Consider the following 20567-nt stretch of genomic DNA (forward strand, 5'->3'; position numbering starts at 1 on the left):
TCTTTCTCTCTTTGCACTCCTTAAGATATATGGTAAATGGAGGAAATTGTTAGGTTAAGATTATAAATATTTATTGACTTTTCCCCGTGTAATTCTAGACTTTTCCAAAGCTGAGTCAATTTATAGCTCCAACAACCTTGTATTAGTGTACCTGAATTCCCAGAACTGTTTCAATACTGATTCTATTTTTGTTATTTTTGCCATTTCGTGAAAAATGAGTTAAAAGCCCAGAGTTGTTTCAATTTGTACCTATCATATTTTAGTGATTTGGTGTATTATTTCATATGACCAATAATATCTATTCCTATTACAAAAAAACCTTCCTATTCTCTAGCCTGCCATTTATTGGGAAACAACTCTTTATCTTGCATATTTCTGTCATTTTCCTGTAGAGTTATAATATTAGATTTTTATCAGTGATATTTCATACAACTTTTGGTTCCCATTATCTGATTTTTCTTCTGTTTCTATTTGTATTGGTTTTGTTTATGTGGAAGCTTTAAAATTTTGATGAGGAGCTCTCTTTTGCATTTAGTTTATCCTAAATTTCACATCTTTACAAACAGTGATGTTCTATGATTTTCAACCATGTGACATCATGGAAGAATATTGATTTTTCAGAGGTAGACCTTTGTTCCAAGGGGAAACTTGGAGTCCCTAAGACACTGCACAATTTCTCAAAGGTAGTCAAGCCTTTCCTGTCAAAAGAGATGGACTCTTTAGGTTGTCCATATGATCAACAATAGCCAATCATTATTCATTTAGGTTTTTTTTTTCCTTATGTGAATAGCTGGGTAAATTAAATTGAATGATTATGAATCATATTTGAATGGTTATAAAATATTCCAGGAAATTCTCAATTAAAGGTTCATTTACTGTTAAATTCTCATTAACAATTTGTACAAGATGGATGATAAAGTATCTTCCAATACTGAGATACTCAGTTTCTAAAAAATTCTAATTTTAGAAAACTTGGGTCATCCATTATCATTTTCTAAGAATAGTTAGTCTTGCCTTTTTGCTTTACAATCTAATCTTGAACGCCCTTATGCTTCAGACCGCAGAACTGCTGGAGGCCATTCATTGTCTTAGTTTTATCTTCCAATAGAGAAAAAGCAAGGAGCTCAACCCAATTTCATATTTAAATGACATTTCAACTATGTCATGCCAGCAGTGGGTATGAGATGGTCTTATATTTTGTTGTTTCCTGGGGTTTTTTTTGGGGGGGTTGGTCTTTGGTATTCTACTGTGTTAAAATATGCTTTTAAAAAAATATCTTTTTAAGGAGGAAAAATATATAAGTAATAGTTTTATTTTATTTTATTTTATTTTTATTTTGTGAGGCAATTAAGGTTATGTGAGTTGCCCAGGGTTACACAGCTAGGAAGTGTAAAATGTCTGAGGCTGCATTTAAATTCAGGTCCTCCTAACTTCTGGGCCAGTACTCTGGCTACTATGCCATTTAGACCTCTAAGTATTAGTTTTTAATCTGACATATTCAAGGGATATTTCTGAACCAAGAAGAATATACACCAAGTAAAATTAGTATTAGGTCTCTTCTTTAATTGGCCAATAGAATAACAGTTTGTCTACATGTCCTATTTTGCCCCAATTATCCATGAATCCTAATCAAGAGCTCAAGGCACTGGGGATACTTAAAGTGTTTCCCAGTCCTTTTATTCTGAGAGATACCAGAGAAAAGTAACTCTCAAGTGAATTCTAAAATGTGATCATCACTGCAAGTTATTCTTTGACCTCTACCTAGCATCACTTCATAAATACAGCTTGACATGCAATTTTGGTTTATAACCTAACCCTAAAATTCTCTTATCAATCAATGATACGGCTAGAAACTGTTCTTTGCCTTAGTTTTCTCGATATAGAGAGAAAAAGGGAAAATCTCACTCCAATTTCAGATTTGAATGGCATTCCCCGTACCTTATGTTGTTAAAGTTCCTTCTCAACCATCAAAACTTTTTTTATGATCTTTTCTCAATTAAAAGAATCCTTCCCAAATCCTCTCACAAAAATAATTTCACATCAATCAGTTCATAAACAAGCATCAAGTACATGTTATAAACTTGGCTTAGCAATAGGAACCTTAGCAATACAAATACAATGAAGGAAACAATCCCTTGTCATTGTTGTTTGTTCTTGGTGCTCCAAGAGGACCAAAATGACAACATCATGTTGGAGACAACGTACAGTTTGACTGCATATGGCTGAAAATATCAATTTGAGCTTGAGAGGATAGGTTGCATACAAATAGTCCATATGACCATTTGGGAGGGAGAAATTTCCAGAGCTCACTTTTCTTTTGAGCTACAATAATATATTATAGCAGTGATGTCTTTTGACTCTCATGTAAATTGGACTTAAGTGAAGCAATCCTTATCTGCAAACCATTTACTAAAATAATAATAATAATAAGTACCACAGAGTGCCAATTCCTTAACATAAAGCCATAGATCAGTCAACAAGCATTGTTTTAAGCATTTATGATGCGCCAGAAATTTGCTAGAATTGAAAGCAAGTTAAAATACTGGCTTGAATCTTAAAAAGATGAAATTTAAGAGAAATAAATTTCAAGTCCTCCTTTAGTTGAAAGAGTGAACTTAATAAGTATAACACGAGGAGGCAAAGCTAAACAATAGCTTGTATGTAAAGAATTATGAAGGGATTTTAATGCATGGCAGGTGTGATATTATGTGGATAATATTTGACTCCTGATTCTTCATTTTTGAATCGAAGTCCTTCATTTTACAAATGAGAAAACGGAAGCCTGGAGAAATAATGTGACTTATCCATGGTTATTCGGCTAGTGAGACTCTAAGACTATATTTGTGCTCAGGTTTTTCTGGCTCCAAGCCCAGTGTCATCCATTGTACCACAGAGACTCTATTGTATTTTTCCATGATGAATCTCATCTCGAGTAGTGTCCCATTTCAAAGCACTATGTTTTAGGAATGATATTGATGAATGGAAACATATTTAAAGGAAGACTTAAGACCTCTTATCAATGTAGTGACCAATCACAATTGCAGAATAATTATGATAAACCCCATTTCCCATCTCTTGAATATGTGATGCAGAACAAAATACATTTTAGACATGGCTAATGCAGAAATTTGGTTTGCTTGACCATATGTATTTTCACATGGCCTTTTTTTTTTTTTTTTTTTTTTTTTTTGCTTTTTTTTTCCATTGGGAGGGGATGGTGGAGAAAAAAATAAGGAATAAAAGAAATGGTTGGTGGGAAAGAAAAGCATTGTCTATGAATTATATATGGATATACTGAAAAATTTCATATTTTTAAGGAGATTTTATATTAAGAACATTTACATAGCCCTCCTAGATTTACAAAGAACTTTTAAAAGATTTTATTCTCACAACTACCCTGGAAAGTAAGCATTATTATTATTCCCATTTTACATATGAGCAAACCTAGGGAGACAACCATTCAGTGACTTGCCCAGGTCACACCATCAGTCTGAGCTCTGGTCTTTCTGATTCTTACATTCTGCCCTGTGCCAACTAATTGCCTAGCTACTTACCTGAGTTATTTATTTATTCTACTTGATTCCAGTTCTAAGAATGATGGGCGGAAGTTGAAAAGAAGTACATTTAGGTTTGCCAGTATGGGGAAAACAACATCCACAAAAACAATTAGAGTTATTGAAAAGGGGAATAGACTGCTCAGTAGAAGTCTTCAAATAGAGACTTAATGACCACTTGTCAGACAAATTGTAGAGGATTTTTTTTCCCAAGTGCCATTTAGACTGGAGGGTTTCTGAGGTCCCTTCCAGCTCTTATTTTAAATGATTCTGTGAAGTGTCCAGATTAGCCATATGGATGAAATGCACCATGCCTGTGTTTCCCAATTGTGACATTTCTTGTTAGCTGTCTTCATGAACTGCCACCGAGTAAAATGATTGATGTTCACAGGTGGCAGATCTGTGAGGGTCTGCTGCTGTTGGTGTTGTTTAGACTGCCTCCCATCCTTTTGTGACTATAGTCTAGAGAGCAGTTCCAAACCTGCAGGAATCACTAGAACACTGTCTCAAGGACTTTTCGTATTAATCAGTAAACTCATAAGAGCCTCCCAGAGGATAAGAAACTTCCAGATCTCTTGTTGCTTTCTCAAGCATGAGGTATTTGGGGACTGATCGAGTGAAACTGGGTACTTTACCACTCCATTTTAATAGGAAATGGACGGCATTGGAGGCAATCAATTTTGGCCTTCACTGGCTATTCCAGAACTGAAGAACCTTACAACCCTTATCTGCCAAGTAGGAAAAAAAATAGCCTTGGTGTCTTTTTTTTTAATTAAAAGTTAATTAAACCCAAACTTGGTACTAAAAAAAATGATGTGACAGAATACCATGTTGAGAAGTAAAGACAACGAAGGTAAAATTGACTGCCTTTTAGTCTCATTATTCTGAAATATCTTTCCAAAAAGATAAATGGTCATTGTGAGCTATAATAATTTGTTAGCAAAGGAACAGAGCTGCAGGCCCACTTAATAAATTAAAAGTCCTAGATTCACATTACGAGAAATGAATTCAAATCCTTTTTTAGACACTATTTGAGTGACCATGACCTCTAGCTTAATGTCTCTAAAGTTTAGTTTCCTCACTGTCAAATGGAAGAGTAATAATATTTATGTCATCAGGCTTTCAAATATATGCTATTAGAAAATACATTAAGCCTAGAATTTGCAGTCAGGAGGGAATGGTTTAGAAACTTAACTGCGCTTCTTACTAGCTATATGACCCTTGGAAAGTGATTTAACTTTTCTGTCTCAGTTTCTTCATTTGTAAACTGGCAATGACAACATCTTCAGTACTTACCTCATAGGATTGTTTTGAGGGTCAAACATCTACAATTATAAATATATGCATATATGCATGAATATACACATATAAACATATATTTATGTATTTATATATATATTTATGTATATTATGTTATATATGTATTATGTATATATGCATACATGCATGTGTGTGTATATGTATTGCAAGCTTTTAAGTTTGAAATGGGAAAGGGCTACTAGAAAGATCATTGGATCTCTGGATTCAGAGAATCTGGCAAATTATTAATTATATAATTCTGTAGTAAACCATTTTGCTTCCTGGGACTCTGTTTCTGAGTCTATAAATGAGGTGAATAACCCATATAGACATGGAAAGTTCCTTTCGGTTCTAAATATGTCTTAGTTACTGTCATCACTATTACTATAAGTAGCATCACTTCTATCCTGGCTCATTCCTAAGCACTTCCTATATTTCAGCTACATAAATCAATGGGATAATTTGAAGACTGAATTATGAAAATACCCATACTGCAGACACCTCCTTATGGCTAAAATATGCTTGGAAAACACCAGCCAATTTCCTAGGAAATCACATCTATTCCTTTCCACCCTCTGACTCCCATTGCATTGCCTTTTCTCTTGTGATAACAGTTGGATTGTTTACCAACAGGAGGTCAGGGATGAGATACAAAATAAGGATTGCCTTCATCCATTAGATCACTATTGCAGATTCCATTCTCCTTTGGCTATAGTATTTTTTTTGGTTGAAAGTGTCAAATCATTGAAAAAAGGAATTTGAAGTCTCTCCTCAAGTTACCTAAGGAAAGTGTCTTCAAAGGACTGTGATGTGAGCTAAGTGTCCAGGCATTGAAGTAGTTTCTTGAATCGTATATGTAAAGTGTTTCACAAACTTCAGAGTATTGTAAAATGTCAACTATTATGTATTTATAAACCATAGCATGAGCCTGTTTCTAAGATAATTTGGGAAAGAAATTCTGAGTTTCCTTCCCAAGACAACAACATCTATTCACTCACCCTAGCTATTTGCATGGTACAATCATATTTCACATATCTCAGATGGTGAGTTTCTACCCTTCTACCACCACTGAAAATCTTATGCCATTTTCAGTATTTTATAGAATAGTAAAATTGAAAGAGACCTCGGAGTTTCTCTAGTTCAGTCTCCCTCCCATAGTAGAGATATTTACACTAAGAAGTGAGTCATGTCAGCCTGTTCAAAGCTCTCTGGGGAGGAGAAATGATTAACTTCCAAAGCATCTCATACTTTAGTATAGCTCAAATTATAAAGCAAGTTTTTGTTTGGTTGTTTCCCCTTGTATTCATAAAATTTTACTTAGCTGTAACTTTAATGTACTACTCCTAGTTCAGTCCTCTGAGACCAAGGAGAAGAAATCTAACACCTTTTCCTGTTTACAGATTTCCAAATACCTAAAGATAGCTAGCAACTTACCTTGGAACCTTCTCTTCTCTAGGCTAATCATTCAAAGTTCAACTGAGTGAAAATCCTTTAGATCTTTCAATAAATTCTAATATGGCATAGCCCTCAGTCTTCTTTACCATCTTTTTCTGGAAGGCTTCAAATTAGCAATAATAATCACTGTAATAAAGATAACTAGGCGACAGTCGATGGCGTGGTGCTCCTGGAATCAGGAAGCTGTTAGTTGAAATCCATACTCAGAAACTTGTTGACTGTGTCACTCTGAAGTCTCATGTTTGTCTCAACTTCCTCATTTATAAAATGAGCTGGGAAAGGAAACTACTAGCTTGGCCAAGAAAACCTAAATGGGGTCACAAAGACTTGGACACAAGTGAAACAAGTAAATAATGACAACAGCTGGTAATAGTAAATTATTGTTGTTATTATTATTTTTACAGAGTATATGCTTTGCTAACTTAGAATCTCACTAAGTCTTTTGGAACACTTTATATGGCATTTGAAGATGCGTGAATACATCCATATATATATATATGTATATATATATATATGGATGTATTCCATATGTTTACATATATATATATATGTAAAATTTGATTTTCTCAATAATTAGATGTGATTTGACCAGAGCACATTATAGCAGTAGAGTCTCTTTTACTTTGCATGAGGGCTTCTTTTTAAAGAATGTGTGTATAGACTTCAGGATGGAAAAGGTAGAGCCCTTCTGAACACTTTAGTTCTATGATAAAGCTAAAAATCTTGCTAACTTTATTGGATGCCATGTAATATTCTTCATTCATTGAACATGCCATTTCCCCAATAAACTCAAGTCATTTTCACATGAACAATCGTCAAACCAAGTCTATCTCGTCTTGCACTTGAACAATTGATTCTTTATATTAACTGCTGGTCATTGTCCTTGAAACATAATAAATGTTTAATAAAAGTTTGTTAATTTGTTGGATTGGGGATATTCTTCCATACTGAACTGTATCCCTTAGTTTGGAAAAGGCAGTGGGATGGAATAGATAAAAGACCAGCATTGAAGTCAAGATAAGATCATTTTCAATCTCCTGTCTTACACTCAACAGCTGTGGAATTATAGGCAAGTGTATCACTTTTTCTGAGCCTGTCTCCTCTTCTGTAAGATGAGAAAAATAATAACTCTACTATCTACTAAATAAGGTTTATGGGGTATATGTGTGTGTGTGTGTGTGTGTGTGTGTGTGTTCATAAGGCTCAAATAAGATAATATATACAAACTTGCTTATAGACTTCGAAACATCCACTATTCCAACTTCCTAAAATCTCTTAGGTATCTAATTCTGCCATCCAACCTATTATCTATTCTCACCAACATGAAATGTTCAAATTTTAGATTTTTTTTTAAAATCACTGACAGAAATGATCAGTTTAAGGCTGGTGACAGATCCCTGGGCTCCTCCACTAGAGACCTCCAAGTGTTGTCATGCTATCCAAGAAAAAAAAAAGAGAGATTATTAAAAGAGGAAAGTCCCTGTTTTTTGGATTTTTAAAAGAGGCCCTCCCTGCTAAGTTCTGTCTGGGTCTCAACCTGCTGGGTTCTATCTGGATCTCTCCCTGTCAGGAGCTAATTCTCCCTACTCTTCTGCAGATGTGAACGAATGTGCCATTGACAATGGTGGCTGTCAAGAGCAGTGCTGCAATACAATTGGCAGCTATTACTGCAAATGCCAAGCTGGCCAGAAACTGAAAGAAGACGGGAAAGGCTGCAAAGGTAACCCCATTCAGTTCTGCCTGCTGCCTGATAAGCCAATGGAGAACATCTTTGTAATGCAGACATGGCAGGTTGTGGGATAAGGGGGGAGGTGGAGCTCCTCTTTAATCCAGCCAGTTGGAGTACCCCTGCTCCATGTTGTCAAGGGTGCAGATCTCCTTCTTATGTCTAGATTATAAAATTGTAACCCTAAGAACACTTCAAACGGCTTATTATGGGAAACATATGATTAGTCAGGCTTGGTTGTGTCATGTACTGATTACAGAATTTCAATAGTGTATTTAATTCCCTCAGTAAAGTGCCTGGTTTTTTTGAAAGTGCTTAGGTCTAAGGTGAAAATAATGCTTATGATAAAATACTCATAGATGTCAAGTCTGAGATTCTAAGAGTACAGAATTAACCAAAGGGAGGCAGTGATAGATTCTCTTGCTTGGAGCTGTTTCTGTCAATAGCATCGCATCCCCTTAACTCTCACCAAATCTCATGGCATCCTCCTGTTTCCTAAGCCTCTCCCTCTGTTTCCTAAGTTTGTTGTTGGCTACTCCGAGGAAAGAGAGTGGGATGGCTCCTAATTCCTCTTCTTTTGTACTTCTCTTAGGAGGGATAGCTACTGTGATCCCTGCCCCCCCCCCAAAAAAAGTAATTCTATTAAACAGAGTCCCTGAGAGTTTAGCTGCCATCCCCACCTCCATCCCCCAAGGGCAGCATCAGAGCAATCTTTTTGTGTTTAGGTCTGGCTGGACAGGGAAACCTTGCTAGCAGCCTGGGGCAGGTGCAGATAATTACACCCCTAGGGGGATAATTAAGGGTTTGTGCTGGTGACTGTCAAAGCAGTCACCTTTTTTCTGCCTGGACTTGAGCAATTATCACAGTATGGAGGTACCATGTCTGGACATCAGGGTGAAACGGGGCTCTGGTCATTAGGTGGTCACATTTACGTTGATGAGATGCTTCCTTCTGCTCTGCACAGACCCCGAGGTCTCCTCCTCACAGTGTCACTTGTTAAAATTGGCCATGCAATCACTTTGTATTCCCATTGGAAGCTTGTGCTGGCAATGCCAATGGGGTCTCCGGTAACATAGCAGGGTGCCCTGGAATCCTTAGGAGGGAGAGTGGAGATTTCCCTTGTTTGTGTTTACGCAGGGACTTCTGGGGATTATCTGAGAACTGGCTTTGTGACAAATAAATCATGGCGGGAAATGTCATTGGGAGAATTCTGTCCAAGATCCAAGGTGGATTCACTTGAGAACATCATTTTAAGCATTTCCTTCCCCTTCATTGTAATGAATAGAGTTCAAACAAACACAACTTTAATTCCTTCCTTTCTCAACTCCATCTCCTGTCTTTCTTGGCTTCCTTCAAGTCCAAACTACTATCTTCTCCCATTCCCCTTTGCAGCCCAATCCTCCTGCATTCTAGTACCTTCTCTCTGGTAATTATCTTTAGTTTATCCCCTGTCTTTCTTTGTGCAGTTGTTTGCATGTTGTTTTTCTCATTAGATGGAGGTTCTGGATAACAGGGACTGCCACCTGACATCTTTGCATCCCTAAAACTTAGCAGAATGAAGCTAGTAAGTACATAATAGGTACACAATAGGTAATTAAAAAATGTTGTTGACTGATTGACTGATAGATGGTATCAAAAGATCAGGTCGTATCCATACTTTGCTCTCCTTTACACAGTGCTACTTCCATCCAAACAAGCCTATATCCTGCCTTCTTAGTGTGACATCCCATCATGTATCTCCTCACCTTTAGGCTGTTTGTGTCCCATGACTGGAATGTATGATTCCCTTACCTCTACCTCAGATATAAAGCTAGAGCTAAGAGACCCTCAAGGGCCACTGAGTCAGTTACCACTCATGTTACAGGCTCAGAACTCTAAGTAATTGCTCTGTCACCCAGATGTAAGCTTGGAAATGGGATGTAAACCCAAGTCATCTGGCTCGAGTCCATATACTTTAATAAGTCCATAATAATCTTCCATATTCATTCCAAGATTGGTTCAGATATGGCCCGACTGCTTCAATTGGTTCAAACCTACTTTCTCTGGAGATTTATTTCCCTAGCTATTACTGCCTCTAATATCATTTGTATTTACTTTATATGTATTTGATATTTGCTTATATCTGTCCATATTTATTCCCCCTATATTTAATCAACTATGTGGCAGTCATGGTGATCAATTCTAGATAAAGATATATGTAAAAACATAAATGAAGGGATGAATAGGATGTGAAGTTGCTTGGGGATAGGAGTTGCATGCCTTTGTATGCACAATGCTTAGCTCATAATAGGTGTCTAATAAAGGCTCCATGAATAAGTAAATGAAGCATGGGATTTAGAGCTAGAAATTTAGACACAAAAAGTTCAATTTGCCAAGGGCACAAAAGTAGTAAATAGTAGAGAATGGATCTGAATCCTCATCCTTTGACTGGAGGTCCAGTGCAGCTTCCTTTTTACACAACCCTACTGGGGTTGATTACCTCTGGTTGGCTTTCTTATTGATGATATTAAAACACAGTTCCCTTGACTTGCTTTGATTTGTGTCAGACTATAATTCTTTTGAAAACATTTCCTCTCAAAGGCCTCATAGTATCTCATCCCTCCCTTTGTTGCAAAGTTCTGTCCTGAACAAATGTCACTGGCCAGTGGAGAACTTAGCAGGTGGCTCAGACTGGCACACAGAGGGCAGGCCAGATGGCTTAGAATGGAGATGGCTTAGAGCTGTGGTTCGGGCCTGGGAGATCTAAGAGAAAGATCTGACCCGGCATGCATAAGGAAGGATCTGTCAAGAAATCAGGATGAGATCAGGGTCTTTACAGCACCAGACATAACATCCTGTGTGAGAGGGGTGTATAAATGTGGGGATGTGAGGGCTATATATGTGTGTGTATCTGTGTTTGAGTCTGTGTAGATGTGGATGTGTGTTCTGCATTTTCCAGTAATCCATTCATAGCCTGGCCCAGTGATCTTCTCTGTTATGTGGCTTATCAAGGGGCCTAAGACCAATTAATCTTCTTTTCCCCTAGAAACTTCAATTTTATTTTGTTTGGTTTTCCCATTTCTAGCACACAATAATTTAGTCCTTAAAGAACCTAAATCTTTTAGAAAAGGTAAAAAGCAGTCTGCCTGAGAGCTTCAGTCCTTAATTATTCATCAGTACAATGAGTGAGTTGGATTAAACAGTCTCTTAGGATGCTTCTAATTCCAACATCCTTGAATTTTGTGATGGCACCATTTGGTCCATCAGTCAAATGTGGGAGTCTTCCAGGAGTTTTGAGCTCTCCAAGGTTTTTAAGGAGAGGAAGATGGGGAGGGTTTGGGTTCCTCTTTCTCAGACATTCTTTTTTATTCATCCTTACCTAGGGAAGAGTCAGGGATCCTGAAAAGCAACAGAAAACTTGAAAGATACCAAGAGTTGCATCCTGAAGATGAACTTCAGAGATTTCTTTGGTTATGAGGGAACAGGTATTTCATGTTGAGTTGTCTGCCTTTAGCACTGCTGTGCCCTGGTCAGATCAATTGAATTTGGTGAAAATCACAGCCCAGCATGGTCTGACCCATGGTCTGACCCAGTGACCCCCTCTTTCATGCAAACCAGAGAAGATTTGCATGTGATACCAGAACCATTACATTTGACTTGGGAGTTTCATATTAGATCTTTCACAAATGAAGGAGAACAAGGAAAGGGCATCTTTGTCACAGAGATCTTGGCAGCCAGTATAGCACGTTTCCACAATTCTTTGCATGACTTTGGTTAGAGTGAGTCATGATGTCACTCCTATTGATTGTTAACTGATTTAGAAAAGTAACTGTCATAGCTTTATTTAAGCTGATTCTCACTGTGACAAATTAAGGTCAAGATCATAAAGGGGCTAGCTAGAATTTCTGGAAAATAAACATTATTCTAAGAACAAACCACTAGGCAAAAAAACAAAAATCCTAAGTGTGATGGGAAAGCAGAAAATGAGACCTAGCCACAGTCACCCAATTTTGTTTTCTTGATCCAGACAATTGGATTTTTCCCCTCACTTGATTATTTCTCAGTAGGGGATGAGAGAGTATCCATGTTTAAAATAAATAAATAAGTCTGTTATATTATAAATACTATATGTGTCAAATTAATATAGTAAATAAATAAATAAAACCATTTATAGTGTATATTTATTAATATTTCATATATCTGTCTGTAATTTTTGTACATATTACTACATAATTTATTTGTAGATTTGTAGATTTCCTCATTGGTTCATTTGCTGATGAATCTCAAAAAAAGAAAAGAATTAAGGGAAATTGGGCTTTAAAAAAAATATAATCATCCTGCTTAACATTCTTGGAGCAAAAGAGCATAGGTTCAGTGTGGGCAGGTTGGGACAATTTCTAATTTTGTCTTTGTATGTCAAACCCTCTGTGTGATATGTTACATATTCTAAATCCTTAATCAATGTTTATCATAGTGTTAGACTAGATCTTCAGACTAAATTTCAGTTAGGTGGCTTCCTTTCCTTTTCTTAAGGTTATTGACAGGAGGAAACACTCATGCTAGAAAATTTATTGACTTCTTCCCTCTAAAATGAGAAACTATAATAATAATACAGTTAACATTTATTTAGCTCATTAAGATTTATGAAACAATATATGTACATGTATAATGTAAATGTACATACTATATATATATGCATATATATTAATCTCATGTTATCCTCCTAGGCACCCTGGGAGTTTGGGGCTTATTATTATTAGTCATTATTATCCTCAATTAATAGATGAGGCAACTGAGATAAGCAAGAGACTAAAGATTTGCCCAGATTCACTAAGCTAGTATGTGAAGCAGGACTTTAACTCAGCTCTTCCTATCTTTTTCACCAACTATCCCTCTATTGTCTGGCTCCCACCCACCCTTCTAAACCAACTTCACATTATTCACAAACATCACACATTCTCTTGTCCAATCAAACTGGTCAGCTAGCTGAAATCCACCTAATTCTTTGACGATCCTGCCTCTCTGTGCCTTGGTCCAGTATTTTCTCACATCTCGAATGATCCTCTCTTCATCTCCAATCTTAAGGTGTCTTAGATTTTTTCAATGCCCACAACCCTAAAGTCAATTCAGATGGACCCTCCTTCCTCAATTGCTGTTGTTCTTATTTCTGGAATTCTTTCCCATAATTTTGAATGTAACTTATTTATATGCCTCTAGAGATGTCTCTTTATGTCTGTTTCCCTATGTCCCTCAATTAGAATGGGAGCACCTTGAAGGCAAGAACTGTTTTGCTTATTAATTTATACACCAAGCCCTGAAGGAAAAGAGCTCTCTTTACCAGCCTCCCCACCCTTCCACCTGGTAACAATAATAAAATCCCCAGCATTAAGCATCCTATCTTCCACATAACAGGTGGTTAATAAATGTTTTGTTTTGTTTTCCATGTAATTAAATTGAATCATAGAAGAGTAAGGTAAGTGTTTTGTTTGGTTGGAAGTTTTCCCTACGAAGGGGCCACTTTGCTTTGTCTCATGCTGCTACAGAACCGAGAACAAAGCCGAATTTAGCCTCCCATTGATTTTATCCCCATCATCTCTTAATTTCCATAAGTGATTATTTGGCAGGGAGGTTCTCTTCACTGTAATTCTGTATGCTCCACAGTAGAGCCTTTATTGCTCTCATATTTGCTTAAATACATAATTGAACTTCAAATGTTTGGGCTTGTTTGGAAATTCAAGGTACTTTATATGGAGAGAAAAAGATTGTAAATGAGCTCCATCAATAGAAGGGAAAACAAGGATGACTAATTCATGTTTATTTATTGGTCACTTACAATAAATGCTATTGAGAGCTATTCAGAAAACAAAGATGTTAGGCACCAATTACAAATCAGAGAAAATTATCATTTGAAAAGGTTTTAGATAATATTTTCATTTTATACTGAAGGTAAATTTCTTTCACTTTCCTGAGATTGCTTTCATAGATGCAGACCAACCTTTAATCACACCTTGGGCAGTTCTGCCTATGTGAGGGCTAGAAAGGATGGCAGTCATCTGATTTGCATGGCTAATTGAATTCTTTTGCCTTTCCATTGAAACCTTTTCAATGACAGTTCCAAGGACCTGCTTTCTTCTTTAGCTATTCCTATAAATAAGAGGGTGCGTGGTGGAGCTGGAAGACCAAAAATCAACAGGTAGACTAGCTGGACCTCCAGCTTCACTTCTCTAGTTCTGGTTTTCTTTAATCCATGAAACGAAGTGATCCCGAAGGAATATTCATGGCTCTTCCCATCTCCAACTGCCATTACATGAGGGGACTCATGCTTAGCCCCCTCCACCAAAAACTGGAACTCTTCCCCTGGGAAGATGGAGAAATGAACTTCCACTTTATCTTGTTCTAAATCAGCCCCATAGACCATGCTCTATCCATGCTACACAATGTCCACGTGTCTCCTGCCCCCTGCACACACACACTCACACTCTCACAAACATACATACTTACACTCACACATACACATTCTTCCTCCCACACACTCACACTCATACATTCTCTCATATATACAAACATACACTCACTCACATTCACATTCTCCTTCTTTCTCACACACACACATAGTCAAATAGATTTCTCTCTCTCTCTCTGTCACATCTCTCTGTCTCTCTGTCTCCCCCCCCCTCTCTTCTACCCTCTCTTCCTCTCTTTCTTTCTCTCTACCTCTCATTCTGTCTTTCCCTCTTCCCCTCTTTTTCTGTCTCTGCCTCTCTCTCTCTCTCTTTGTCTGTGTCTTTGTCTCCTGTCTTTCTCTCTATGTCTCTATGTTTCTTTCTCTCTGTTCTGTCTCTCTGTCTCTCTGTCTCTCTCTCTCTCTCTCTCTCTCTCTCTCTGTCTCTGTTTCTCTCCCTCTTCCTCTCTCTCTCTCTCTCTCTCTCTCTCTCTCTCTCTCTCTCTCTCTCTCTCTCTCTCACACACACACACACACAGAGTTCTTTTAGATTCTCTTTATATCCTCTTTTCTCCCGTGAGAGTATAAACTCCTTGAGAGCAGGGACTCGCTTGCTTTTATTGTTTCTCAATTCCTTAGCAAACTTTATGGTGCAGAGTAAGCACTTCATAAATATCATCTATCTTCTATCTATGAAGTACATACACAGTAATTTAGAGGAAGGAAGATCTGGGTTCAACACTGTTTCAAATGACTTTTTGCCTTTCTTTGTATCCCAGTACTTAGCATAATGCCTGATCCATGATGGGTATTTAATAAATGCTTAAATAAGATTAATAAATAGTAGGTACTTTATTATTTTAAACTCAATTCATTTGGAGTGGTTTGCATTGAATGTCTTTGAATGTTAACAGTCATTTATTCTATAGATAAATGTTTCCTGATTTCACATCCTTCTAATTCCCAGGAAGAATAATGCATTACTGTTTGAATTAATGTAACAGAATTTAAACTCTATCTTTTGTTTACTGCGGATTGGGGGTGAATGTAACTGGCTCCATTTTGCTTTGTATTCACTATTGTGCTATGTATTTTCCTTGCATGAACTGAAGCCTTAGAGTCAACAATTGGTTCTCTTCAGTGTCTTTCTCTTTTCTTCTAATTGCTACAAAAATACTTAATTGTTAAAATAACTATTTCAATTTAAAATTAAAAAAGGATTTCGGAGTCTGCAATGTCCTCCTCTTCTCTAATTTGGCCTGTCAAATAGCCCTTTTGATTTAATCAAATTAGTTATACTAACAAGGACACATCCCTTATCTAATTCCTGTAGTTAATAATATACGTTTTCCTTAATGTGTATATTACTAAGTGTGGGAGTTAATGGTATTTCCTTTAATTTACATATTTCATATAATTAATGATATATATATTAACATGAATTTTTTCTACATTATCAGCTGCAATTAGCAGCCATCTTTTTTTCTTTATTTCATACAATATAAAAACATTGTTTGTGGAATTATGAGGGGAACATTCCCCCTCATCTATTTATGTAGCATGCCATACTGAATGTAATAAATAATAACATGTTAAAATCTTATTTGTTCTGCATTATTAGAGTTAGCTAATCAGACCTATGTCTAAATTGATGGAACACAACTTTTCATTTGAAATCATTTGCACAAATGCTTTCCCATGTTTCTCCTAGCTTCCTTAAATGATAGCATGGCCAATTCTGATTTGAAAACCACAGGGTGGTATATTTGTGCATATGAGATTATAGGAATCTTATTGTCTAGTTAACTTCATGAAGGATCTGAATAGGAGAGTTATATGAATATTGATTGTACATTATGTCCTCTGGTCTCTTATTAAGATTTTTAAGTATGATCTTTACTATGACAGTGTCCTCTTCTACCCACTGACCCCATTTTGCAAAACAAATTTCCAAAATCAAAATGAAAGGCTAATTATACACAGTAGGCACTTAATGCTTGTTGTTTGTTGACCAGTTTATGAAAACATGTGATTCAAGATGCAAATATTTGACTTACAGAAACTGGTCTTGAATCTTGAAATTTGGGAGCTATAATGGAGCTTATAAATTATTGAATGTGCCCTCCCTGTTTGACAAATTATAAGATTATGAGGTCCAGACAGAAATCTGTCTGAAGTCATGTAACTTGTTTGTAATCAAGGCAAAACTTGGATGCAGGTCTTTTAACACTTCCCTCCATTCAGCATTCATTCCTCCAATTAAATCATATCAAATGACAGCCTGGATGTAGAACAGAATCTAGGTGATATTGTACATACTCTCCTCAGAAATTCAGGCATGTGGTATCTGGTATTGAATTGTGAGTCACTTGGATCTCTTTCCTTAAAATGTCAGAGTCCCACAAAGGTTCCCAGTCTCACCATTTCTTTGAAGGTTGGTTTTCACTTTGGCTCTAGAGCCCAGCATGACAGGAAGGGTAATTTCTGCTCATAAAGTCTATAACCAAAGCTAACTGTATTTATCTGGGTTGTCTGGCCAATGTCCATTCTGGGGAATCTCATTTCACCTAATCAAATTTCCTGCTGTTCCACTGGCACATAACATTGGCGGTTATTGCACCTGGAGACCTGGCTCAACTATTCTTTCATCCCTCCCCTAGATTTTCACCTCATTCCCAACCAGAAGTGCTCAAACTTAGAGGATGAACACAGTCAAGTTCTGAAAGCTGATCTTTTGTACCATCGTGCCAGTCTGGGAAGATGCTATAGATATCTAGGCTGTTCATTGATTTCTTCTTTCTCCATTGATCTTGCAAAGCACTTAGAATTAATACGACATACTTGTACACCTAAGAGAAACTACTTTGTTTATCCTATACCTCATTTCTGCTAATATTAGCTCATGTTTCTATAACATTTTAAGGCTTGCTGAAGTATGTTTTTTCTCTTCCAAACTTTCCTATAAATTGTACTTCCAACCACTTGAAAGTGGACTTCCCTCCTGTTTGACTGAAACTGCTCTCTCTGGAGTCCCCAGTGATATCTGGTTGCCAGGTTTTCTGGCCTTTTTTTCGATCCTTAATCTGTACAGATGCTCCATGGTGTTTAGTGGTACTGAGCCTTCTGGAGCTTCTTCATAACCTCTGCTCCTCTGACTTTTGTGACACTGAACTTTCTTTTTCACTTTGAATTTACTAATCTTCACTGACTCTCTGTCTTTCTTCCTCTCATCTCTTTGGGCGCAGTACTATTCACTAAGGTTCTGCCCTCCTCTCATTTCTCTTTCTACTCTCTTTGTTTTCATAAAATGTCTTGTGCCTCTCTTAGGCACTTCACACTATTTCAATTGTATTATATTTCTTTGTTTTGGGTGCTCAAAATTTCTAAAAGACAGAGATTCTTTCTTATTCATTTCCCTCTGGCCCAGCACAAGAACCCTTCATAGACTGGTGGGTAGGTAAACATTTGTGAATTTCAGGACCACAACCAATCAATGAAGCAAGTTTCCCTTGTTCTCCAGTCAGAAAGTTTCAATTCAATCTCTACTCTGACAACTGAACCAAAATATTTTCTAACATCAGTCAGAAAGATGGCCGGGGATATGTCACATCAAAATCACAAAGGCATCTCTGGTATAGTGTAATGTCTATTGGAGTCAGAGTTGCTGGAGTTTTAATAATTGATTTCTAGAGCATTAGACAAGCCATATTATAATTTAGGGTTTCAGTTTCCCTACTTTGTCAAGGAGGAGGGCGCTTTAGCTGATGTTTAAAGTCTTTTTCAATTCTAAATCCAAATACTTCCGTAGAAATATGTTAAGCTCCTATTGTATACCAGGTTTTGTATGAAATATTGGAGAAACATTGCCTTCCCTTAAGATCCTTATATTTTATTGGGAGAATTAATTGGGAGGTACAGTTACGTAAATATCATATATAGACATATATGGATATCCACATATAAAGGAAATATATATTACTTGGTGAGGGTACTAACAACTGAAGCAATTAGGATAAACCTCATGTGGGAAGCCATATTTGAAGTGAATTTTTGAAGAAGAAACTAATTCAGGGTGTACAATGGGAAGAACACTGATTCTGAAGGCAAAGGAGATGAGTTAAAAATTCAGTATATACTCATTACCTCTGGGACCCTCTCTGTTTCACTTTTTCTAAGTAAACAAAGGGACTGGACTATATGGCTGAAATCCACGGTGTCATCTTTATGGGGGCACCTTCTACCCATGAAAATTCAGTTTGATAATTCTTAGAAGGCAAACCCTCTTTATCTCTACTTCCTAGACATCCTCTCTGCCTTGAAGATGCCTCTCAGATGGAGATGCTTTTAGATGAAGCCTTCCGTGGTCCCTCCAAAGAGGAATATCCTTCCTACAATACCACCTGATGTTGTAATCCAAACTGTTTGTATACATTTAAATGTATGCTCTTTATCTTCCTCATTAGAATGTTGCCGGAAGACATCATTCTTTGTACTTTTCTTCCTAGTAGACAAACACATCTGGCCTATAGCAGCTACTTAATAAATTCTTAGAAGGCATTGATTTGGAGAAGTTCTATGACCAAAAGTGTTAACTCAGCTAGATTATGTACCAGGCACTGGACTAGATTCAGGAAATAGATCTCCAAAGCCAATTTTTGAAGGAGTTTACATACTACCAAAACATAAAGCCCATAGCTAGGTGTGATGAACTGGGGTTTAAACCTAAGTTCACTGGTATTGTCAGGGACGGCCTTGGCTAATAAATTGTCCCTAGGTTGGACTTTAAAGGAAGATGGGAGTTCTATGAGGGGATGAGAAAAGACATGACAGAATGTCTGTACATGATGCTGAGAGATAGAATGATATTTCTAAGGAACATTTAGCATGCCAAATCATTGGAAAAAGGGATATATGGAGGGGAGGAATATAATATAAAATTGGAAAGGTAGTTGGGAACCATATAGTGGAGGATTTTAAATGCCAAGTTGAGAATTGTTCAGAGACTCTAAATAGATACCATTTTCATAAAATCTGAGAAAATCTTCCACTTCCACTGACCTAATCAGATCTTCTCTCTAAGAGAAAATCCTCATTGCTTCCCCAAATTCCAGTCTCATAGACTAGTGATAGAGGTGTTTCAAATTGTCCAAAATCAAAACCGTGCTTTTATGTTGGAAAACATGATTCATTTTTCCTTAAGTCAGTTATTTAAGGAGCTCCACCATCTTTCTTAATAATTCATTGTAATTATTTCAACACTATCACAATCCACTCACACAACTGTAGTCAACAGGATGTTTGGAAGGGAATAGGGTTGGAGGAGAAAGAACTGCTATACATTCCCGGAGATGAGTTGGCTCAGTCTTCAAATTTCATTATGAACATACTGATTTATGGCAGCTATATCTTCCATATGTACTGCCAGGAAGAGGAAGATTGGAAAAATAGACCTCAGAAGTTTGAGACTGCCAGAAAGAAATCTTTCCCAGAAGGTTTTGCCCCTTACTGATAATGACATGAGTTGAAAGCAAAACTGTAGGCTCAGATACTACTCCAACAGACCCCGATGCCCTTTGGGGCCCACAAAAGAAGCAGCTCTTTGTTTTTATGCTCCTAGATTCTCAGAGAGTCTGAAATGCCTCTATGGGAGGGCAGAATGATGAAGGGACTGAAGACGATGCCATGGGAAGATCCATTAAAGAAACTAAGAATTTTGAAAAGCCTAGAGAATACTTAAGGATTTGATAGTTGCATTGAAATCTTTTAAGGACTTCCATTGGACCTTTTCTGCAATCCTGAAAGAGCAAAACTAGTGGAAATATATAAAAGTTTTAGAGAGATAGTCACCCCATGTAAGGAAACTTTCTCTACTACAGTTTCCTCAAAGTGGAATAAGTTTCCCAAAAGAGTGGTATGGTTTCCACTGATGAACATTTCCAAATGAAATCAACCTCACTGTTTAATTAAAGGGGATAGTGTAGAAAAACTACTGGATCAGAATTGAATGAGTTAGTATAGGGGAACAGGAGAATCTCTTGCAGCTCTAACATTCTTTGATTAAAGAATTCTGGGAATCACAGAATGGAAAGAAATCACATGCTATTCATGAGCC

The 20567-nt window shown here is 36.9% G+C and overlaps 1 protein-coding gene across 1 annotated transcript in view; it reads left to right on the plus strand.

Annotated features, from left to right (window-relative positions):
• The window catches only part of LOC100928969 (multiple epidermal growth factor-like domains protein 6), a 402703-nt gene that overhangs the window by 146003 nt on the left and 236133 nt on the right, over positions 1–20567 (plus strand). Inside the window, exon 5 of the mRNA XM_031961116.1 lies at positions 7906–8028. Within this exon, the coding sequence (XP_031816976.1) occupies positions 7906–8028 (123 nt within the window). The remainder of the gene's footprint in view (positions 1–7905; positions 8029–20567) is intronic.

Source organism: Sarcophilus harrisii, chromosome 3 (assembly GCF_902635505.1).
Source record: "Sarcophilus harrisii chromosome 3, mSarHar1.11, whole genome shotgun sequence".
In the NCBI taxonomy this organism is placed as follows: Eukaryota; Metazoa; Chordata; class Mammalia; order Dasyuromorphia; family Dasyuridae; genus Sarcophilus; species Sarcophilus harrisii.